Genomic DNA, 20,366 nt, shown 5'->3' on the forward strand with positions numbered 1-20,366 from the left:
AACGCGCACGTCGGGGCACGTACATGTCTTCAGGGCAAGACTCTTATAAAACATGTCAAATTTGGGGAAGATTGGACAATGTATAGCCAATTTACAACAACTTCCTGTTTCCTGTAGGGGGCGCTATGACTATCACGCATAATACCACATATATGTCTTCAGGCCTGGTCCATTATCCAGCTTGTGAAGTTTGGAGCAGATTGGACTATGTAAAGTCAAGTAACAACAGCCTCCTGTTTTTTGGCGAAGAAGCTTTTTCGCCGCCACGCCACGGCAACATGGTCCGATAACTTTTTGATCTTTTGATAAGTTTTCATCCCAAAGGTCTTAAGACCTGACCAAGTTTGAGGTAGATGTGATTAATTTCTGAGGCAGAGTACATCAACGTGTAAAACATGATATTTCCTGTTACCACTAGGTGGCGCTATGACTGAGTCAAAATTTGCATATGGATGGTGTCAGAGAGGGACTTTTATCAGGCATGAGAAATTTGGAGCATATAGGTTAATGTACGACAAAGTTACAACAACTTCCTGTTTCTTGGCGAAAGGCGCTTATTCGCCGCCACGCCACGGCAACATAGTTCGATAACTTTTTGATCTTTGAGTAACTTTTCATCCCAAAGGTCTTAAGATACTACTGACCAAATTTGAAGTTGATCGGGTTAAATCTCTAGGAGGAGTTCGTTAAAGTACAGCGCCTGGATATGGAGAAAAACGCCATAAAATCCAATATGGCCGACTTCCGGTTGGGTTTACGGTATACCTCCAAGAGGGTTTTATTTACGTCTCGTCATGGTACATATACCTACCAAATTTCGTAAATTTAGGGGAAACGTGTCGTCGGGGCTACTCAATAGGGGGCGCTAGCGAGCCAATTTGCCACACCCGAGCAGGTTTATTCAACTTCAACTATTTCTTCCGTACGTTTTTTGGCCTTTAACTAGTCGTGCATACTTTCAGATACAGAAACCATTCAACTATCAAAATATTCAGCTCTTTAAGGACATTAGTGCTATATCTTGACTTGTTTCAACTATTTATACTTTTTAAAATATTAAGCTTTTTCCCCATTTTTTTTTACAATGTAACTCAATGGAGAAAATCTTCAAATCCTCTTAAACCTACTCCACTTTGAAATGCTACTGCTTCCGCATACTTTCAGCTACAGACTTCATTTAAACTTTAAACGGGTTACAAGTCTTTGAACTATTACGCTATGATTCAGCTTTTTGATAACTTTTACAGTTTTTCATTTATCCCAGTTTACGTTTTATGAAATTTTCAGACCATTTCAGATTTTATAATGGGTGTGTATTGCGTGGGTCGTTAAGGGCTTGAGTGTGAGACATCATCGTTAAGAGTGCGGGAAAGCTTTGAAATCTTTTGAAAATTTTCCAAACAAATTGCTCCGTAGCCCACAATTATCACTCTTCATAGATCATTTTTTCATCAAATTGTAGGAAATGTTGTGCCGGTCGCAGTCGTGTAGCTATGGAATCAGTCGGACTTACACATTTGTCTCTAGGGTCCCAAAAGTGAGAGTAAGTCCATCAAGCTGCTCCATAGAAAGCAATGTTAAATCAGACAGGAAATGTCTGACAGAAAGTTGACAATGGCACTTTTCTAACCTGCTCCCATGATCCCATTTTTGACTCCACACACAAAAAAAACGACATCAATGCGTTCGGCAGAGACGCTTCTCTCTGATGATGACATTATTATGCCGATTGGACTCACGTTTTTTGTCTGAGAGACACTTTTATGACATGTATGTCTCTGGTTAACTCCTATTATAAACTGTCTCTCTGAGGGTGCAGTGGAGATCGCCACAGCAACGTTTAATTGCTACTAGACAGCTGATTCACATTAGCCAATCACACGCACGCTTACACACTTTGTTTGGTTTGTTTAGTTTAGTTATTTAGTTAGATTAATGTGTTTTAAACCTTTATTATCTTGTAAATAAATGTTTGTGGAATATACATGCTGGTCTCTTTAATGTTGTACAAGAGTGAATAATGCCAACCTCTGCTGTGTCAAAAACTCCGATATCCTTCAACCTTTACTATCTATTTTGGTTATAGTTATTAATTTAATTATTAATCAACGTTCCAAATTGATAGTTTAGCATATATAATGAGACTATATTAATGTTTTGGTTATTGGTCCCTGATTCCAGGGGGGTGCCCCGTTTATTATTAATGTTTATTGATAATCTTTATTAATATTAATAATTCTATTATTATTTATTAATTAATTTGCTAATAACCAAACCTGTTACTGCCAAATCCCTACATCAGCAATGCTTTGCAATAAATTTCAGCTGTCAGCATTCCCACGCATTTTCAGCAGGAAATGCCTTTTCTAGTTGAATATCACATTTTGCTGTCGCTTTAACCCAATTTCCCCACGGGTTTATCACCGTTTCATTTTATTTCATTGTCAGTACTTCATTAATGGTTCTGATGATGTTGCTTGTACTGTAAGTAAAAACTCTGCCTTTCTTACATGGACCGGTTCTTGGATTGATTGAAAAACCCCAGAGTTGAGAGCCAACTCATGATACTGGTTATCCAGGATCACCAGTCTCAGACTCAATGAAGCCAGGTAACCCCAAGAGAGCAAGACTAAGTTGAACTTGCTTTTTGATAAAGGCCACTGATCAAAACCAGGAGCCGGTTGACAGTGTTTCACTTTCACCTTATCTAGGATTTAAAATAAGTCTGTCTCACCCATGTCCTCGTATACTGAGGTTGAAGCAGCCCAGTCTGTCGCAGCCCAGAGAATCTGCTCCACACTGGAAGGAGAATAACACACAGACTTCAAATGTGCCAATCATCCTACAATTACATGCTGCCTTTTAATCTGATAACGGGAAACGTTTACTTTATCTGGCCCTGATCACACTGAAACATCTGTCATTTTCTCACACACAGACTAAATGATCCATGATCCATTAGCTGAGATGACAAGTGTTAATTAAACAGATGTATCCTGCATTAAAAAATTCAGAGTTACAGGCTGACCTGTAGGACGATGCAGGTGGGCTGGTAGAAATCCACCACCTGTTTAATAACCGGCTGGAACAGCTGCCTGTAGCCTGAAAAACACAAACACAGATGTTGGCCGTGGCTCACATGATGAAGTTCACAGCAGTATGAATCTTAATCTTAATGTGTTATTTTATACAGTAGGTGTTACATTTCAATAATGAAATTAGTGCAAGTGAACTCACTCTGGTCATCGATGCCGTCTCTGAGAGGAACATTGAGGCAGTAGTACCGGCCGCTCTCTGCTCCCACCTCATACATGTCACCTGCAGCAAAAGCACACGCACACACACAATATCAATACACACTTGTACACAGACAACACAGTATTTACATACTGTTAATCATTCAATACTATGACTTTATTTGGACATAGTATATTATAATTTTTTATGACACTTTTTATGGCATATGACACATATGACATACTAGATTTATGGCATACTATACTATTAATACTTTTATGACATACTTTTTGATGGCAAATCATACTATGACATTTTTTATGGCATATTTTAATATGACTTTTTTATGACACTTTTTAATGACATACTAAACTATTAATCTTTTTAATGGCATACTATACTATGGCATTTTTATGACATTATATATATATATATATATATATATATATATATATATATATATAAGATATATTTATGCAATTTATTTTTTATGATACTTTTTATGGCAATATATACTATGACTTTTTAGGAACATTTTTACGACATACTATACTATTAATATTTCATGGAATACTATAGTATAACTTTTATGGCATATTATACTATGACATTATGACTATTTAATGACATATTATGATTTCTTTACAACACTTTTTATGGCATACTATACTATGACTTTCCTATGACATTTTAATGCCATACTATGCCATAACATGTTTATGGCATACTATACTATTCATCTTTTTTATGGCACACTATACTAATATTTGCGGGAATGCTGATTCAGCATTCCCAGTGTTGTTCTTCGAATCTTTATTGTGGGAATGCTAATTCAGCATTCCCAGTATTGTTCTTCGAATCTTTAATCAACTTCAACTATTTCTTCCATACATTTTTTTGGCCTTTAACTAGTCCTGCATACTTTCAGCTACAGAAACCGTTCAACTATCAAAATATTCAGCTCTTTAAGGACATTAGTGCTATATCTTGACTTGTTTCAACCATTTATACTTTTTAAAATATTAAGCTTTTTCCACATTTGTTTTACAATGTAACTCAATGGAGAAAATCTTCAAATCATCTTAAACCTTCTCCACTTTGAAATGCTACTGCTTCTGCATACTTTCAGCTACAGACTTCATTTAAACTTTAAACGGGTTACAAGTCTTTGAACTATTAGGCTATGATTCAGATTTTTGATAACTTTTACAGTTTTTCATTTATCACAGTTTACGTTTTATGAAACTTTCAGAACCATTTCAGATTTTATAATGGGTGTGTATTGTGTGGATCGTTAAAAGCTAGAGCGCGTGACATCAGTCAGTTTGGGAATTATCTCCTTCAAAGCACCAAGAGATCCCTTCCTCTCTCTCATCCGCTGCAATGTTAATTCACCTCTAAAAGTCTTGAACAAAAACTCAACTGTGGAGACTTTTTAAACTGCCAGTTCTCAGTCATTTTTAACTTTATCCACACAAATGACACATCTACATCTTCACCAAAGTGTTGAGGTGCTCAAACTGAAGATATTTCAGCAATACAATGTATAGTTTTTAACTGAGGGGGTCTTTTTCAGGTATTACCTTCTCTGTGTTTTCACCAGTCATTCCCAACCATGATTCAGCACTTTCAGACACAAACAGGTGTTTCTCCATCAGTCTCTGATTGGCTGATTAGCGCTCCATCAGTCTCTGATTGGTGCATTGCTCTTAAGCTCTTTTTATACTGTAAAAGTTTAATTTCCTCTAAGCCTATCTAGTTACTATCAGTCTCTGCCTCTCTGATTTAAAAGTACCTGTCTCTCTGACACACACACACACACACACACACACACACACACACACACTCTTAACAGGGAACTCAGGACAAGTTTTTTTTCAAAATAAAATCTCTATAGAGTAACTATTATATTTTGTTTAACGACTACTCCTTCTGCTACTACTACTACTACAGCTGCTGCTCCTTCTGCTACTACTACTACAGCTCCTTCTGCTACTACTACTACAGCTGCTGCTGCTGCTGCTTCTGCTACTACTACTACTACTGCTGCTTTTGCTATTAATATTACTATTACGGCTACTGTTACTGCTACTACTACTACCAGAGATGTTACTGCTACCACTACTGTTACTATTAATACTGCTCCTGCTGCTGTTCCTACTGACTCTACTACTACTACTACTCATGCTCTTTCTGCTACTACTACTACTGTTATTACTACAACTACTACTGCTACCTTCCACCCAAATACCACTTTCTGTGTAAAAACTTAGATTTTAAAGGTTAATTCAGTGAAAATACTATTTCTGTCCAAGCACATACTACTCTCTCTCTCTCTCTGTGTCTCTCTTTGTGTTTAGCAATGCAGTTCATCTGTCTGATATACATACAAAGCATTTCTTCTTTCCGCCTATTCAGGAAAATTTAAATTGACCACTTTTGACAGTATTACAGTTTAGCTTCCAGCTTTTCTAACAATGTATTTCAGCTCTTAGCTTCTTTAGGTAATGCAGTTCAGCTTCCAACTCTGCCAGTTGTACATTTCATCTTCTAGGGTTTTCAGCAGTGCAGTGCAATGCAGGGCTTTAAACTAACTTTTCCACTGGTAGCACTGGTGCTACCAACTTTCTCAGTTAATCGCACAGCACATGATTTGGTCACACCCTTTTTTTCGGTTAGAGCATGGTATTAATCAAGGACCATGCATGCTAATAAATAGTTGTCTTAATTTACATACCCCAGTGAAACATTGACAATGCCTCGAAACTTGATATTTGCATTTTAACTAACAAGTTCAGAGTTGCCTGCAACGGACGGACCACATTGCCTAGAATAAACACACAGCACAGTGTTCCCCTGGTAACGTAACCACGGGTACTGTGTTAGCCATTGTGGCTGAAAGTGGTACTTCTGTTTCTTCACTTGTCTGTCATCCAGTCTCTCCATGCCTGTTTCATCACCGTTGGTGTCTGAGTCGCCACCTCTGTTAGACTCTCCCTCACCACCAGCTTCCTCCTTTCTCTCCTCATTTGTTTTTTTAAAATAATCAGCGATAGGCCGCTTCATTTTGGGGAACAGTGAAACTTTGGCGCTCTGCAGTGTGTGATGCGCGTGAGCAGGGTCTGAAATTAACTTTTTTCCATTAACTGTGGTTTGTTATTGCCATCTGTAGTGGTTATTTGCATAAAAACAATTATTAATTGTGATTATTTAAATATAATATGTATAATCATAATTCCCTTTCTATGATTGGTTACCATGGCGCCGTAGGGACAGGGCGACATGCCATGAGCTCCGTACCTGTTTAGGTTATTTTTGTGTTTTTTTTTAAAGATTAATTTGTATTCTTAGGCCAGTTTTATGTTATTTTGTTAAGTTTTGCTAGTTTTATGTCTCGTGATAGTTTCAGGCTCTATAGTATCAGTTAAGTAAAGCAACGTCAAAGAATGGACGACGGCGACAATAACAACAACAACAACAATAACAAAGCCCCCAGGATCAGTTACAACAGAGAGACACTTCTGAACATCAGAGAGGGGAGCACTCACCACATTCCTCACTCCGGATCTAACTCTCTTTCCTGAACTGAGGAGGACAGACAGGCGAGCCGGGGTCCGACCGAAGTCCGGGTCCCAACAGAGAAGGAGAGGCCGGCGAGCCGGGGTCCTGGTTCGGCTGAGACGGCGCGCTCATCGCCCCCCCACTCCCCACCATGTTACTGGCAAACGTGCAGTCTCTCGACAACAAACTGTGCGAGCTGCGGGCGCGGATATGTTTCCAGCCGGACATCAGAAACTGTAACGTTATCTGCCTCACGGAGACCTAGCTGTCAGCTGAGGTACCGGACCACGCCATCGAGCCCCGATGGTCACCGTCCATCGGGCGGACAGAGACCAGGAGCTCTCCGGGAAAACAAGGGGCGGAGGGGTATGTCTGATGGTTAACCGGACTCGGTGTGTCCAACAGAACATCAGGACCATCGGCACCTTCTGCTCCGCTGACTTGGAGTACCTCATGCTGCAGTGTCGGCCTTGTTGGCTCCCCAGGGAGTTTACATCAGTTACCATCGCCGGTGTTTATATTCCCCCCCCAGGCCGACACGGACAGAGCGCTCTGGGAGTTACACAGGGCAGTTAACGTGCAGGAGACCGCGCACCCGAGGACTGCACTCATTGTTGCGGGGAACTTCAACCGGGCCAATCTGAAGAACATTTCCCCAAAACTGTATCAACACATTGACTTCAACACACGGGGAGACAACACACTGGACCACTGCTACACCCCCATCCACAACGGCTACAAAGCCCTCCCCCGCCCACCTTTCAGCAAATCGGATCACTCCTCCATCCTCCTTCTCCCCGCCTATAGGCAGAGACTGAAACGTGAAGCCCCCGCCTACAGGACCGTTCACGGCTGGTCAGACCAATCAGACGCCATCCTTCAGGATTGTTTTGATCACGTGGACTGGGGGATGTTCAGGACCGCAAACGACAGCATCAGTGGCTTCACAGACACAGTCACCAGCTTCATCAGGACATGCACGGAGGACGTAGTCCCCACAAAAACTATATAGACAAAGCCAAATCAAAAGCCCTGGATAAACTGTGATGTCCGTGCAGCCCTCAATGCACGGAACACAGCCTTCATCTCAGGCTCACCAGACGACTACAAACATTCACGTTACTCTTTAAGGACAGTAATCAAACAGGCAAAGAGAGACTTCAGACAACGGGTGGAGTCCAAGCTCACTTCCAACAACCCAAGGCACTTGCAGCAAGGACTCCAAACCATGACAGACTTTAAAGGACACCTATGTGAGGATGCTGTTCGTGGATTACAGCTCAGCGTTCAACACCATAGTGCCCTCCAGGCTCGTCAGTAAGCTTAAGGATCTGGGCCTGAACACACCACTGTGTGACTGGATCCTGGACTTCCTGACGGGACGCCCCCAGGTGGTGAGAATCGACAACCTCACCTCGACTTCACTGACTCTCAGCACGGGAGCGCCACAGGGCTGTGTTCTCAGCCCCCTCCTGTACTCCCTCTACACCCACGACTGTGTGGCAACAAGAGCTTCAAACACCATCGTGAAGTTTGCGGACGACACAGCAGTTGTGGGGTTGATCTCCCATGGCGACGAGACGGCTTACAGGGAGGAGGTGACCACCCTGGAACAGTGGTGTCAGAACAACCACCTCTCCCTGAACATCTCAAAGACCAAGGAGGTCATCGTGGATTACAGGAGGGGGGTTTGCACTCACCCCCCAGTCACCATTAACGGCACAGCGGTGGAGAGGGTGGACACCTTTAAATACCTGGGTGTCAATATCCATAAGGACTTGACATGGGCCACCCACACCACCGCTGTAGTCAGGAAAGCCCAGCAGAGACTGTACGCTCTGAGGCGACTCAAGACTCTCTGACTGAAACCACAAATCTTCAGGGACATAGAGAGCCTCCTGACAGGCTGCTTCACCACCTGGTACGGCAGCTGCACCAACGTGGACCGTAAGGCGCTGGAAAGGGTGGTGCGCTTGGCCCAACACATCACCGGGTGCGAGCTGCCCAGCCTGCAGGAGCTTTACACACAGTGGTGCCTCAGGAAGTCCCTGACGGTCATTAAGGACAACACACCCCCACAACAGCCTGTTCTCCCTCCTGCCCTCTGGTAGAAGATACAGGACCCCCAGGACTGAGAAACAGTTTTTTCCCCCAGGCCATCAGACTTTTAAATCTATAATTCATTCGACACATTCTTACACAAAAATATATCCTATACTGTATATACTGTATATATTCTTAATACATATGTTCTTAATATGCCTGTATATGTTCTTAATATGCCCTTGTATAAAGTATTTCCTTTTATAATTGTAATGTAAATGTAAAATAATTTATTATTTTAATGGAGCTTCCCAGCAAAAAGTATTTCACACGTTTGTACCTGTACAACCGGCGTGACAATAAACATCTTGAATCTTGAATGATCTATTTTATATTGCTGTGAAAAAAATAGCATTTGGTCGAAAAACAAGATTTTGCAAAGGGCCCCCAAAAAGTTAGGACAGGCCCTGCTAGCTGCTCCTAAAGTTGGAGGAGCTGCTGGAGATGCTCCTGTCATGAGGAGAGACGCAGCATGTTGGTACAGACACAATTCATTCATTGCAGTCTTATTACCCAAAGAGGACAAAGAGAGGAGTAAGTACGTAAATAAGTGGTTAACATTAGTAACATGATCTGAGCTGTGGCGGAGTTTTGACTCCTCATAGTTAACGTCACGTTATCGTCAACTCACTCACTGTAAATACAAACGTCAGCTGCCAGCTCGTTAACGAGCTGTAACTCGCACACTCCCAAAAAAAGGTTGCATATGCGATCATTTTGGTCGCAGTCTAGAGCCCTGCAATGCATTTGAGCTTTAACATTTTTAGGCAAGTCATTTCACATTTCTGCATTTTCAGCAATGCTTTGCATAAATTTAAGCCGTCAGCATTCCCACTCATTTTCGGCGGGAAATGCATTTTCTAGTTCTTTATGGCATACTATAGTATGACTTTTTAATAGCATACAACGCTATAAATCTATTTTATTGGCATAAAATACTAATATTTTCATGGCACTATTTATCTTTTTTATGGCATACTATACTATTAATATTTTATAGTATACTATAGTATGAGTTTTTATGGCATACTAAACTAAAACATTTTATAACTTTATATGGCATACTATACTATGACTTTTATTATGGCATACTACTGTATACTATGACTTTTTTATGGCATACTATACTATGACTTTTCTATGACATTTTAATGCCATAACATTTTTGTGACATACTAAACTATGACTTTTTTATGACATTTTTGTGGCATATTATAACATGACTTTTTATGGTATACTATACTATATACTTTTTTGTGACATACTACTATACCAGAGGTTCATAAAATTTTAGGTGTCATTTTAGGAAACCAGCATATAATTGAAGGCCACACAGGAAAATTACACACATAAAACTAAATATCTTTTCCATCTCATTTCCACATTCAACTGCCAAGTTGTCCACCGAACTCGCTAAAAACGTTAGCTAACAGCATTAGCATTAGCATTGATGACAGATCATAATTCCTGAAACACTCTCGATGTGCCACTTGTTGCCATGCAACCAGTATCTTTCTATAACTTGTCATTCTCTCTATCTCGCATTTATGTTCACATGCCATGATGGGTATTTGTTAAGAGGGAGCTCCTTCATGCCGTGTGTGTGTGTGTATGTTATATGGATAAAGATTGTATTTCTAGCTCTCGTGTATAATTGATAACAATATATCTGATAACATCTTTCTAATAAATCTTGCATTGTGTTAGTCATAGGGTTGTGACGATTCACTCAGCTCACGATACTATACGATACACGATATTGGGTTCACGATCTCGATACGATACAATATTATAACAATAATTTTAACAAAACTTGAATGATGAAAATATATTACTGAAAAAGTAGCCTTTTATTCAAAAGACACAAAATGCAAAACAATGCTGTAGTTTGCCATATAGTTAAATTTGTTATGGTATCAGTCCTTCCTTCTGTCCTCTGTCCTCCTCCATCAGTCAGTATCAGCAGGGCTCTAGACTAACTTTTCCACTGGTAGCACTGGTGCTACCAACTTTCTCAGTTGGTCGCAAAGCACATGATTTGGTCACACCCTTTTTTTTGGGTTACAGCATGGTATTAATCAATGACCTTGCATGCTAATAAATAGCTGTCTTAATTTACATACCCGAGTGAAACATTGACAATACCTCAAAACTTGATATTTGCTAAATATTTTAATCTGAATATTAAGTTTCTCTGCCACAAACAGTGATTAACAAAATAGGTCATCTTCTATAACATCAGAAGAAAACACAACAAAAATGTTGTTATGTTTTTAACAACAGAATGTTTGTTTGCACTTAACTTAAATTAACATAACTTCAATTAAATTAACTTAACACAACATTCCTTCAAACCCTGCAATTCAGAGGAGCCTGCTCTTAAACTTGGGCCTCCTAACCCTCTTTCCCTGGGAGAGCCACTGCTTGACATCCTGCCTGGCATCAGTCCATCAGCTCTGGCCCCTAAACACTGATTCTGATGTAGGGTGACCATATTTTTAACCCCCAAACCGGGACACTTAAATGTACTGCACGTTCAAGCACGCGCACGTTCATGCATGCCCATCCTCGCGCACTCGGGCACGCGCTAATATGCACACACCATAGGCGTTCTCATCAGGATGGCTAACTTGGCACACCTGTGGCGCATTTGAGCACAGAGTGGGATCAGAAAGAAGGCATTATTATAGGGGGGGTGCATTAGAGGCTGTGAGTGACAATCATGACTTATCACATTCACTACTTTCTCCCCCTTTAATCACATGGCTGTCCCCGTCATGACGCACTGACAGTTTGCGAGTCCTGTAGAGTTTCCCTCAGAGGAAACGTATTGTTGTCTGGGCCTACGTACATTATTTTTCAACTTGTTTCGTCTCAGGCTATTATAATGCCATGAGGAAGAGGGACCGCTGGCAAGCTGCTGCCGCGCCTCCTCCGTGATTTGTTTGTTTATTTGATTGTTTTGCTTCAACTCGTCTGTTGCATACTGCTTAGATTGTCTGGTTCTTTGCTGAAGTAGTTCAACAGTCTGGTTGTCCCTGTGTGTTTGGCGCTACTGTGTTTAACTTTACACTCGGTAGCCTGGAGCTAATTTCGCCGGTAAAAGGGCTCACCTGTATGGGACTGTCGGGTCTCCTCTGTGCTCACTGTGGCTGGATTGCCTGATCTGACATGCCTACAAACGCCTCATCGAAGCTGTCTGCCGTCTATCCTGCCTGCTCTACAGGGTTCCAAGTGATTCCTGTGGTTTACAGCACAGTGCGTGGTCTCGCCCACCGGCTAACCTACTAACCTGCTAGCCTGCTAACCGGCCAACCTGCTGTACATCCCAGCAGCGTTTTTTGGTCTTCTTGCCCGGGTGTAGCCTGCAGCTCTGCAGCTACAGCCAACACGCTCGACCCCTCCACCTCTACCTGGCTGGCTTCGTGGCCTCATCATCATCATCATCTGGATTACAAAACTGTTGGATTATAGTGTTTTAGAACTCTCCACACCATCATGTTGGTCATCAAACTCCTCATCTGGATCACTCTGTGTTTCACCGTCACAAAATACAGAAATACTCTGCAACAGAGCTGTTGTCTCTCCGATCCCACTACACGATCCGTCCAGCTCTGCTTTCTCATCGTGACATCCTCAAACGACCCAGATATGTGCATCGTGGATCACGTCGGAACTTTCAGTTCACCAAGCACAACAACAACAACAACAACACGAGCATTCCCTCCTTCTGGTCCACTGAGCCCCGCCCCCCTCGCACTGCCACCCGTCCTGTCAATCACAGTGTGTTGTCCCCCCTGCACAAAGCAGCCACCTATGCACCAATTGTCTGTTTAAAACTGGCTCTTTTTAACATCAGATCCCTCACTAGCAAGGGTTTGCTGGTCAATGAGTTTATAATGGACAACAAACTGGACTTTTTATGCCTCACTGAGACCTGGCAACAGCCAAATGATTTCTCCCAGCTCAATGAAGCTGCCCAACCTGGTTTTAAATACACTAGTAAACCCCGTGCTTCAGGGAGGGGGGGTGGTCTTGCTGTGCTCTATCGTGAGAGCATCAAAGTCTGTACAGTCACCGTCCCCCATCATTCCACTTTTGAATGTTTAGCTATAAAACTCACAGGCTCCACACCCATCATCATTATCACCATCTACAGACCACCAAAGCCCTCTGCCCTCTTTCTCACTAAACTATCACCACTATTAACATCTGTGTGTGCCATGTCCCCTCCTGTCATCCTTTTGGGTGACTTCAACATCCACATTGACAACTCTTCCATTGGTTTTACAAATGATTTCACCTCACTCCTTGAATGTCTCAATATCACACAATATGTCAACTTCCCAACCCATAACAAAGGTCACATACTTGATTTAATCTACTGCACTGGTATCACCCCTCATAACCTCACTGATGCTGACCTCCCCATCTCTGACAACTAAGTCATCTTATTTGAGGTCCACCCCCCCTATCTAAAATAAAAGAGCAACGGACCATCTCCTTCAGAAACATTAAATGCATCAACCCCACAGATCTCATCACCCTTATTAACTCCTCCCCCAGTCCTCCCCCATCCTCCTCCCCTGCTGAACTGGTGAATCATTACAACAACTGTCTCTCCTCTTCCCTGGATACCATGGCTCCCCTGATAACCCACACAGTCTCCTTCACCCACACCGCTCCCTGGTACACCGCTGACCTCCGTCATCTTCAATCAACCGTTCGTTAACTTGAGCGGCTGTGCAAAAAGACTGGACTTTCAGTGCACATCCAACAATACACAGAACACTTACACCGTTACAAGAACGCTCGCTCCACCGCCAAATCCTCCTACTACTCCAACCTCATCAATACCGGTCAAGGTAACACCAGAACCCTCTTGTCAACAGTCAACCACCTTCTTCAGCCTCCAAGAACCCTCCCCCCAAATACCTCCACTGATCACTGCACTGCCTTTCTGCAATTCTTTGATAACAAAATCAACACCATCCACCAACAGCTGGCCTCATCCTGCACCTCCCCATGTGACCCACTCTGGATGGTTACCTCCTGCCAACCACTCATCAGCACCCTCTCTAACTTCCCACCAACAACAGAATTAACCATCACTGAGCTCATCCATAAAGCCAAACCCATTACCTGTCAGCTCGATCCCCTCCCCACTATCCTCGTCAAAGCCTGCCTGCCCTCCATCTCCCCCATGATCACAAGAATCATCAACTCATCCCTCACCACCGGTATTGTACCCCCCACCCTCAAAACTGCTGCAATTACACCAACTCTCAAAAAACCCGGTGCTGACCCAGCTGATCTAAACCACTACAGGCCAATCGCCAACCTCACCTTCATCTCCAAAACTCTTGAGAGAGTGGCTGCCGCCCAACTTCAGTCCCACCTCGACTCAAATAATCTCCATGAACCCTTCCAATCTGGTTTCCGCCCCAAACACAGTACTGACACAGCCCTGGTCAAAATCACAAATGACCTCCTCCGTGCAGCTGACTATGGACTGCTCACAATCCTCATCCTCCTCGATCTCACTGCTGCCTTTGACACCATCACCCACCCACTACTCATCAAACGTCTGGCTGATATTGGTATCACTGGTGTTGCACTCACAAGGTTTTCCTTATATCTCACCGACAGACAACAATTTGTACAACTGGGCAACCACAGGTCAAGGTGTTCTACTGTTTCAGTGGGTGTCCCCCAGGGGTCAGTATTGGGTCCACTCCTATTTATCATCTACCTCCTTCCTCTTGGCACTATCCTCCGTCATCACAAAGTCCTTTTTCACTGCTATGCCGACGACAAACAGCTCTACATTTCAACAAAACCCACCGCTGCCCTGCCACCCACCTCCCTCACCACCTGCCTACAACACATCAGGAGCTGGATGAGCAGGAACTTTTTAAAACTCAATGGCAATAAAACAGAGGCCCTGCTCATCGGCTCCAAAAACACCATCTACAAAGCACAACACACCACTGCTCCACACCTCATCATTGATGGCTTCTCTGTTCCGTTCTCCACCCACGTCAAGAGCCTTGGGGTCACCCTAAACAGCACCCTCTCCTTTGCACCTCATATAAAAAACGTCACCCGGACTGCTTTCTTCCACCAACGCAACATGTCCAGACTCCGCCCATCCCTGTCTCACTCCAGCACAGAAATCTTGGTCCACGCATTTGTCACATTTACTACTGCAACGCTGTCCTCTCTGGCCTTCCCATCAAACTGCTGAACAGACTTCAAATCATTCAGAACTCTGCTGCCCGGATCATCACCCTTACCAAATCCTCCGACCACATCACCCCCATCCTCATCCAACTGCACTGGCTCCCTGTTAAATACCAGATCGACTACAAAAACCTCCTGCTCACCTACAAAGCCCTCCACAACCTTGCCCCCACCTACCTCACTGACCTCCTTCAGGAGTACACACCCTCCCGTTCCCTCCTCTCATCATCAGCTGGTCTTCTGACCACCCCCACCTCACGCCTCAGCACCATGGGAGCTGGTGCGTTCAGCTGCCCTGCTCCCAGGCTATGAAACCGCATCACAGGTATATTCAAACTTTTAATCAGTCAGTCTGCCTATTTAAAGGGTCAAAAGAAGTCACTGTGCTGTTTGGTATCATGGTGTGTACCACACTGAACATGGACCACAGAAAGCTAAGGAGAGAGTTGTCTCGGGAGGTTAGAAGGACAATTATAGACAAGCATGTTAAAGGTAAAGGCTATAAGACCATCTCCAAGCAGCTTGATGTTCCTGTGACTACAGTTGGACATATTATTCAGAAGTTTAAGGTCCATGGGACTGTAGCCAACCTCCCTGGACGTGGCCGCAAGATGAAAATTGATGACAAATCGAAGAGACGGATAACACGAATGGTAACCAAAGAACCCAGAACAACTTCCAAAGAGATTAGAGGTGAACTCCAAGGTCAAGGTACATCAGTGTCATATTGCACCATCCGTCGCTGTTTGAGCCAAAGTAGACTTAATGGAAGACAACCGAGGAGGACGCAAATCATAAAAAAGCGAGACTGGAATTTGCCAAAATGCATATTGACAAGCCACAAAGCTTCTGGGAGAATGTCCTTTGGACAGATGAGACAAAACTGGAGCTTTTTGGCAAGTCACATCAACTCTATGTTCACAGACGCAAAAATGAAGCATACAAAGAAAAGAACACTGTACCTAATGTGAAACATGGAGGAGGCTAGGTTATGTTCTGGGGCTGCTTTGCTGCATCTGACACAGGGTGTCTTGAATCTGTGCAGGGTACAATGAAATCTGAACACAATCAAGGCATTCTGGAGCGAAATGTGCTGCCCAGTGTCAGAAAGCTTGGTCTCAGTTGCAGGTCATGGGTCCTCAAACAGGATAATGACCCAAAACACAGCTAAAAACACCCAAGAATGAAACATTGGACTATTCTGAAGTGGCCTTCTATGAGCCCTGATCTAAATCCTATTGAACATCTGTGGAAGGAGCTGAAACATGCATTCGGAGAAGGCACCCTTCAAACCTGAGACAGCTAGAGCCATCAAGGGTTAAGGGTACCATCATTTTTGTCCAGGCCAGTTTCATTAGTTTGTTTTTTAAAATGATTCTGTTGAACCACAATTCAAAAGCAATATCTGATTTTCATTAGTTAATTTTCAGTGAATTTTTATTTATTATTACTTTTGTCAGTTTCAAGTTATTTCAGTGACCATTGTGGGTTTTTCTTTCTTTAACGTAAGGGTACCAACAATTTTGCCTATGTGTGTATATGTCAGGACACGGGACACGTCAGCTTGTTACCTACTGCGCATGTGTTACCTACTGCGCATGTGTTGTGTATTACTTTGACGTTGTGTCGATGTGTTGGCAGTGGCCACTGTTGAGTAAAGTCTAACTATGCAAAGTTATCGTTGTAATTATTGAGTTAACATTGGTAGCAGAGGATGTCCGCTGGCAATTACAAAGTTCCGCCGGCGTTTGACGAGAAGAAGTCCTACGACAGTTGGAAAAATGAGGTCGAAATCTGGAGGCTCGTTACCGACCTGGAGAAGAAGAAGCAGGCTTTGGCAGTTGCCTTGTCGCTAACGGGAAGAGCGAGGGACAGTGCGCTGGAAATCGCCGCAGTGGATTTAAACAAAGACGACGACAATGACTACACTTCTCACGAAACTGGATTCCGTGTTTTTGAAAGAGGAAAAAGATCGCCAGTATGACGCCTACACGGAGTTTGACCGCGTCACGAGAGAAAATGGCGCCTCTATGATTGATTACATTGTCGAATTTGAACGGAAATACAACAGAATAACTCAGTTTAAAATGGAGCTTCCAGATGCTGTGTTAGCTTTCAAGCTACTAGATACTGCTGGACTTAATGTTAAAGACAAACAGTTGGCGCTTACGGCCTGTTCAAGCCTCTTGTTTGTTAACATGAAGTCAGCCTTGAAGAGGATCTTTGGCGATAATACGCCACTAGAGGGTGCTCGTGAGCTGCGTGTGAGAGGGGATGCTGCTGATTCTGCCTACTACACACGCTTCACCGGCAGGCGTAAAAGCAAGCTAGCTTCACACTTTCCTGTGGCTGTTCAGGGCACAAATCCACTCGACAGATATGGAAAAAGATCAAGATGTGCAGTTTGCCAAAGCACATATCACTGGGCAAAGGACTGTCCACACAAAAATGAACATGCAAAATTGACTGAGGATGAGAAACTGACAGATGTTGAAGAATGCAACATTACTTTGTTGTCAAAAGAATCATTGTCTGACACAGAGATCTTCATGGTGGAATCCTTAGGATCAGCTGTTATTGATACAGCTTGCACCAGAACTGTGTGTGGAGAAAAATGGCTTGATGATTACGTCAGTGGACTAACAAAGAGTGAGTTATTGAAAATGAAGGACACAAAGAGTAAGATCATTCAAGTTTGGTGATGGGAGAATTGTTCATTCTACAAAAAAAGTCAAAATTCCAGCAATGATAGGACAGACTAAATGTAAAATTGAAACAGAAGTTGTCCCAGTAGATATCCCATTGCTTTTAAGCAAAACTTCACTGAAAAGAGCAGGTGCTGTTTTGGACATTGAAAATGACAAAGCCACTATGTTTAAGCAACCAGTGAAACTTGAACTGACATCTTCAGGACATTATTGTTTGAGCTTAAGAGATGAGAGTAACACAGATGAAAACAAGATCCAAACTGAGGATGACATTCTCACTGTGACAGACAACATGACAACAAAGGAAAAACAGAAAGTTCTGTTGAAACTACACAAACAGTTTGGACATGCTTCAGCCGACAGACTGAAAAAACTACTGGTCTGTTCAGGTAATGATGATGATGAATGCACCACAATTCTCCAGGACATTGTAAACAAATGTGAGACATGCATCAGATATAGGAAACCAAAGCAAAAGCCGGCAGTAGGCTTGCCTATGGCCTCAACCTACAATGAAACTGTAGCTGTGGACTTACATGAGCTAGAGACAGGAGTGTGGTACCTGCACGCCATTGACCACTTCACACGCTTCAGTGCAGGGAGCATTGTCACCACTAAGAAACCCAGGGAGATTGTGAAACACTTTATTCATTGCTGGATAAGTGTTCATGGTCCTCCACGCAGACTGTTCAGTGACAATGGGGGGGAATTCAACAACGAAGAAATGAGAAACATGGCTGAAAGCTTCAACATTGAAGTGAAGACAACTGCAGCTTATAGCCCATGGAGCAATGGGCTTTTGGAAAGGCATAATCAAACCCTCACTGAAATCCTGTTGAAAGTGAAAAGAGACAATGGATGTGACTGGAAGACAGCCCTAGACTGGGCATTAATGGCAAAAAATTCTATGCACAATGTGCATGGCTATAGTCCTTACCAGCTGGTGTTCGGACAGAACCCAAATCTGCCTTCAGTTCTCACTGATAAGCCACCAGCTCTAGAGGGTACTAATATGAATACCTGGCTAGCCCAGCACACCGCAGCATTACATGCTGCAAGAAGAGCATTTACAGAAGCTGAATGCTCTGAGAGGATCCGAAGAGCACTTCGGAAACAACTGCGGCCCATTGATGACCGATACGAGACAGGCGACAAAGTCTACTACAAACGGATGGATTGTACAGAATGGAAAGGTCCAGGTGTGGTCATCGGCCAAGATGGTGTGGTGATATTTGTGAGGCATGGAGGCACCTATGTTCGCGTACATCACTCCAGGCTTCGAAAGATAGATGGCTCACAAGCAGGGCCGGGAGAAATGGACAATCAGCTGGAAGTGACTGAAAATCATATCGCCTCACCAGAATCTGGGCCAAATGGTAATAACTATGACACTGAAAATTAAAGTGAAATGAATCTCTTGATGCTGAGGATAACAGTGAGCCCACTCACACACCAATACAGCCTGAAGAGGGTAATCATGGTCAATCTGACGCCTCACAGACACACCCAATCTCGACTTGTGAAGGAATTAGGCTGAAAATTGGACAGTTAGTTACATATGCAGATAGTGAAAGTGGCCAAGCACACACTGCAAAAATCCTCAGCCGCGCAGGAAAAGCCACTGGAACATACAAAAACTGGTACAACTTGCAGTACACTGAGCCTGAAGAAATTTCTGGCACAACAGGGTCAGTTGACCTAGGACAAGTAGAAGATCCTCAGGTGCTTCCATCTGAGCATGCCCAGTTATGCGCTGACTGCCATGAAGATGACATACTTATTGTGAATGATGATGCCTTCATGTCTGCCAAACACGCTGAACTCAGCAACTGGACAAAGAATGAAGTGTTTGAGGAGGTGACAGATGAAGGCCAGAAATGTATCTCTACAAGGTGGGTGTGCACACTCAAGGAGACACCTGATGGTGTTGTACCTAAAGCTAGATTAGTTGCAAGGGGCTTTGAAGAAATTAACACTCAGGAGCTCCCAAAAGACTCACCTACATGCGCCTCAGAGTCTCTGAACATGATCATGGCTGTAATATGTCAAAAGAAATGGCAGCTGAACTCCATGGACATTAAAGCAGCCTTTTTACAGGGTAAAGAGTTAACCCGTAATGTTTATATCCGTCCTCCTCAACAAGCTCAGAGCACAGGAACTCTATGGAAGTTGAAGAAGTGTGTTTATGGATTAGCAGATGCTTCTTTGTATTGGTACAACAGAGTGAAAGACACCATGCAGCAGTTGGGAGCTACTGTGTCACAAGTTGATCCAGCAGTGTTCTACTGGCTGGATGACTCCTGTAATGTGATGGGAGTTCTTGCCTGTCATGTCGATGATTTCATCTGGGGTGGTTCAGAAACGTTCACAGCAGTCATCCCTCACTTGAAAGCTGCTCTCCAAGTTGGACGTGAAGAACACAATAGCTTCAGCTACATTGGAATGGAGGTTCACTCATTGGAGGATGAGATAAAGGTGCAACAAAGTATGTACATAAAGAATCTGCAACCATTC

General features: G+C 43.1%; 1 protein-coding gene across 1 annotated transcript in view; it reads right to left on the reverse strand.

The window, feature by feature from the left end:
• Nucleotides 1-20,366, reverse strand: part of hdac3 (histone deacetylase 3) — a 43,291-nt gene that overhangs the window by 7,928 nt on the left and 14,997 nt on the right. The window contains exons 8-10 of the mRNA XM_074647685.1: nucleotides 3,238-3,318; nucleotides 3,029-3,102; nucleotides 2,735-2,799 (exon numbers count right to left, since the gene is read on the reverse strand). Coding sequence (XP_074503786.1) covers nucleotides 2,735-2,799; nucleotides 3,029-3,102; nucleotides 3,238-3,318 — 220 coding nt within the window. The remainder of the gene's footprint in view (nucleotides 1-2,734; nucleotides 2,800-3,028; nucleotides 3,103-3,237; nucleotides 3,319-20,366) is intronic.

This window comes from Sebastes fasciatus, chromosome 10, assembly GCF_043250625.1.
Source record: "Sebastes fasciatus isolate fSebFas1 chromosome 10, fSebFas1.pri, whole genome shotgun sequence".
In the NCBI taxonomy this organism is placed as follows: Eukaryota; Metazoa; Chordata; class Actinopteri; order Perciformes; family Sebastidae; genus Sebastes; species Sebastes fasciatus.